The sequence below is a fragment of the Triticum dicoccoides genome, chromosome 7B (assembly GCF_002162155.2).
Source record: "Triticum dicoccoides isolate Atlit2015 ecotype Zavitan chromosome 7B, WEW_v2.0, whole genome shotgun sequence".
NCBI lineage: Eukaryota > Viridiplantae > Streptophyta > Magnoliopsida > Poales > Poaceae > Triticum > Triticum dicoccoides.
Window position 1 is genome coordinate 78,611,416 of NC_041393.1, and position 4,444 is coordinate 78,615,859.

General features: G+C 43.4%; 1 protein-coding gene across 1 annotated transcript; it reads left to right on the forward strand.

Moving 5' to 3' along the window:
• The first annotated feature begins 1,447 nt into the window (after positions 1-1,447).
• Positions 1,448-3,135, forward strand: LOC119340117 (2'-deoxymugineic-acid 2'-dioxygenase-like). The gene is made up of 4 exons (XM_037612022.1): positions 1,448-1,759; positions 1,865-2,115; positions 2,208-2,529; positions 2,655-3,135. Exons 1-4 carry the CDS (start codon positions 1,574-1,576, stop codon positions 2,895-2,897), a joined length of 1,002 nt encoding a protein of 333 aa, XP_037467919.1. The 5' UTR covers positions 1,448-1,573; the 3' UTR covers positions 2,898-3,135.
• Positions 3,136-4,444: the final 1,309 nt, after the last annotated feature.

A 4,444-nucleotide genomic window follows, 5' to 3' on the forward strand; every position in this document is an offset into this window, starting at 1 on the left:
AAGTAATGAATATGTGCCTAGATATAGAAGCGCTTTGCAAGAAGCGAAAAAAAAATTCTTTTTTTTTCCAAGAAGCACTCATGAAAACACATATGTGCCACGAAACAGATCAATGTCTTTGATGGAAGCATGGATTTTTCCCTTTTCTGTGCCCCATGAAGCATAAGTTTTCCCCTTTTCCGCGAGCACGGTTGTGCATTTCACGGAAAAACAAACTTTTTTGTGCAAAAAATGTCATGATTTTTCTCACCAAAACATGGGGAGAACCTGGCAAAAATCAAAAGGCCAAAAGGACCTAGAAAAACTATCTCAAATGTGTAAGAAAAAATTTTCAGAGGGAGTACCCAACATGCAACATATAGCATCAGCTAGACACACCACTTGACTTGCTCCCAGGGCACCAAAACTGTCCCTTGGAGGCCTCCACAAGGGTAACCTTAGGGCTGCAAGAAAAGCTCGAGGCTCGTGAGCCGCTCGAGATCGACTCGTAATTTGACTCGACTGGAGATCGACTTGAAAAAAAATGAGATGAGTATGAATACTTTATGTAGCTCGATAGAAAAATGATTTAATCTTTAGCCAACACTGGCTCGCTCGATTTTAGCTCGATAGCTCGATGTCATATAACTATATTAAATAATCTTGATGTATGTATAAAGGAAATAGGATAATTTATTGCCATATATGTTGTGTACAATTTTTTCTCAATTTTACCTAGTAGGAAATATGGAGGCCTAATTAAACAGGAGAAATTTAGCGTCAATTTGGTGCGTGATCAGTCATGTGTCAAATATCCTATTATTCTCAGCCAAAGTGTAAGAGTAGACGCACCTCCATTTTTCTATTTTTCTAGTTCATTGATTCCTACTTATCAAGTGCTAGTTTTTAGTTGAGAAAGAACAAGTCAAATTCTATAGTGGTTTTGTATGTGGTGTATTTGGCCATAATGTTTAAAAAATTGCCTTATATTATTCATAAAATTATCTTATTATTTAGCTCGAAACTAGCTCGAGATCGGCTCGAGATCGATACAAGCTGAGCACGAGCCATTTTTTATGGCTCGATCTTGAACTTCACTTAGTTTGAGCTCGCTCGAATTTTAGTATAATCTGAGCTGAGCCTAGTCCAACTCATTCGAACTCGACTCGTTTGTAGCCCACTAACCTCCAGTTAGTTGCCCACAAAAAGACCTACCACTCTTTGTGTTGAACTTTTTTTCATTAAAACTCTCAAATTACGACAATTAATAAACGTATACCATAGAAGACACTTGTCACCATAAAAAAAGGCCTGATAACTTTTGTGATAGGTACGCCTTAATCAGCGATTTCGCCGTCGTCTCGTATTGTATCAATCCGACTCGTACTGGACGATTTCTTGACGGAACGGACTCGTCGTGTGGAGCATGGGCTCGCCGGCTCGTGGGTTGAAAAAGAGGGCACACCTTTAAGCTTTGGGATGTCTCTGAAGCACTTCGGATATATTCGTATTTGTCTCCTCCCCCGAGCTTCTCTGCTCCCCAGCTCACCTACCAGTCTCGTCTTCCCAAGATTTCCAGATCGAGCAGAGAGCCATGGCGAACCTCCTCTCCTCGGCCCCGACCCACGCGACGCTCCCGGACTGCTTCGTCTTCCCGCCCGATCAGCGCCCGCCGGCCTCCTCTCAGGCTGTCTCCCTCCCGGTCATCGACCTCTCTCGCGGCCGCGACGAGGTCCGCCGCGCCGTCCTCGACGCCGGCAAGGAGCTCGGGTTCTTCCAGGCCAGTTCAAACTCACAGCCCCCTTTCAATTAGATACTTCGTCTCTCGATGTTTCGTGGTCAAAGCACCTGACCGGCTGACCGCGCCGCGCGGTGATTTGTGCAGGTGGTCAACCACGGCGTCTCTCCGGAGGCGATACGGGACATGGAAGCGGTGTGCGCGGAGTTCTTCCGGCTCCCTGCGGAGGACAAGGTGGGCTTCTACTCGGAGGACACGGACAAGCCCAACCGGCTCTTCTCCAGCACCACCTACGAGCTCGGCGGGGAGAAGTACTGGCGGGACTGCCTCCGCCTCGCTTGCGGCTCGCCCGTCGGCGACACCAAGAACAACTGGCCCGACAAACCCCAAAAGCTCCGGTAAATTCACGATGGCAACTCAATCATATGATACCCGATTATTATTATTATTATTTGCTTTTTGATTTGACTAATTTTGGTGTTGACTGCAGCGAGGTGGTGGAGAAGTTCGTGGAGCCCACAAGAGGCGTGGGGATGGAGCTGCTGCGGCTGCTGTGCGAGGGGATGGGGCTCCGGCCGGACTACTTCGAAGGGGACCTCACCGGCGGCGACGTGATCATCAACGTTAACCACTACCCGCCGTGCCCTGCCCCTGGCCTGACGCTGGGCCTGCCGCCCCACTGCGACCGGAACCTCATCACTCTCCTGCTCCAGAGCACCGTGCCCGGCCTCCAAGTCTCCTACAAGGGCGACTGGATCAACGTCGAGTCCGTGCCCAACGCCTTCGTGGTCAACTTCGGCCACCTGCTCGAGGCATCCATCCATTGATCACTTCCCCCTTTCCCTCAGATTGCTCATTTTTCAATGTGGGGTCGTCGATCGATCAACACAAATCATCACCAGGTTGACTGATAGTTCATTTCTTGATGTTGATGCAGATTGCGACCAACGGGGTTCTGAAGAGCATCGAGCACCGGGCGATGACCAACGCCGCGCTGGCACGGACGTCGGTGGCGACGTTTATCATGCCGGCCGCGGACATCCCCATCGGCCCAGCGGAGGAGCTCCTGGGCGAGGGCAACCCGCCGCGCTACCGCACTGTCACTTTCGACGAGTTCATGCGCGTGTACAAGACCGTCGGCGCGCGGAGGGAGAGCGTGGAGAAGGCCTTCAAGCTTTAGACCCCAGTTCACCTTTATCTGATTTGGAGATTAGTTGCAGAGCAGCAAAGAAACTTGATTGGTGATCTAGCTACTGGGAAATAATAATGCCTGTACTGCTGATGATGCGTAGGTCGGAGTAAAATAAAAAAAAAGCAACTGGTGATTGTGAGGTGGAAATCATCGAAACATGACGCACAGATCTTAGATTCTGAAGATTTATGGTACAGCATAATGCCTATCTCCATCGGCCAAAGAACCCAGTCGACACGCAAAGCTCTTTTTTTATCGGTGCCGGGATGTACCGGCAACCAGCTAGCCAATCAGCACATGACACCACATCAAGCACTCATATACGGAAGATGTATTTCACTCATTTTTCTATATTTGCATGTAGTGTATTTTCTACACTAGGACCCCACCATATGTCAGATGAAGGACACATGCATGTGTGACCATCTCTTGCTGACACACAAGTACCTATGAAGCACGCATGCATTTTGTTTTCGCTTTGACAATTTCAATCACGCATATCTTTTAATCTATAGTTTTATTTTTAAAACTTTTTTTATATATTTGAACTCCCATGGTCAAGGCCTTTACAACAAGATCATTCTTGGATATATTTGAAACATGTTTAAATTTGAACGTTTCAATTCACTTATTTCGTTCAATCTATTAATTCCGTGTGGGATTTTTTTTTCATTTTAGTGAATTTATTTTGAAATGAGCTAAACTTGTATTGAGTGAAATTATAAACGAGCTAAAATAATTTTGAAATTAGTTTTGTAATGGATGAAATATAGTATTTCAATAGAATTTTTGAGTGAAATATTTTAAGACGTGTGAAATATGTTTATTGAAATGATTGAAATCAATTTTTATATGAGTGAAATATCTGTTTCGCAAGAGCACAATGAAATTAGTTTTGAAATATATCTTTTGTAATGCGTGAAAAAGGTATTTTGAACGAGTGAAATATAGTATTTCAATTGAATGAGTGTAATGTGTTTTCTGGAATGAGTGAAATTAATGTGTTTTTTAGTGAAATAATTTTACTGAAACTGAAAAATTAAATTTGTGAGGATGAGTAAACAAATATTCAAAAGAAACCTATTTCAAAAGAATTAGCAAGAACAAACCTATTTCGTAAGAAATATGTGAAATAAACCTATTTTATAAGAAATGTGGTGAAATATATTTAGTGAAATAATTGAAATCAATTTTTATATGAGTGAAATATCAGTTTGGCAAGCGCGCAGTGAAATTAGTTTTGAAATATACCTTTTGTAATGGGTGGACAAGGTTTTTTTAAAACAAGTGAAACATAGTTTTTTCAATATAGTGAGTGTAATGTGTGTTCTGAATGAATGAAATCTATCTTTCGTAAATGAGTGTAATGTGTTTTCTAAAATGAGTGAAATCTATCATTTGTAAATGATTGTAATGTGTTTTCTGAATCTAGTGAAATGTGAAACTGACTGGAAGGTTTGCCGAAACTAGTGAAATGTGAAACTGACTGAAATGCTTTCTTTAAAATGAGTGAAACGGTAAAATTCAAACTAGCC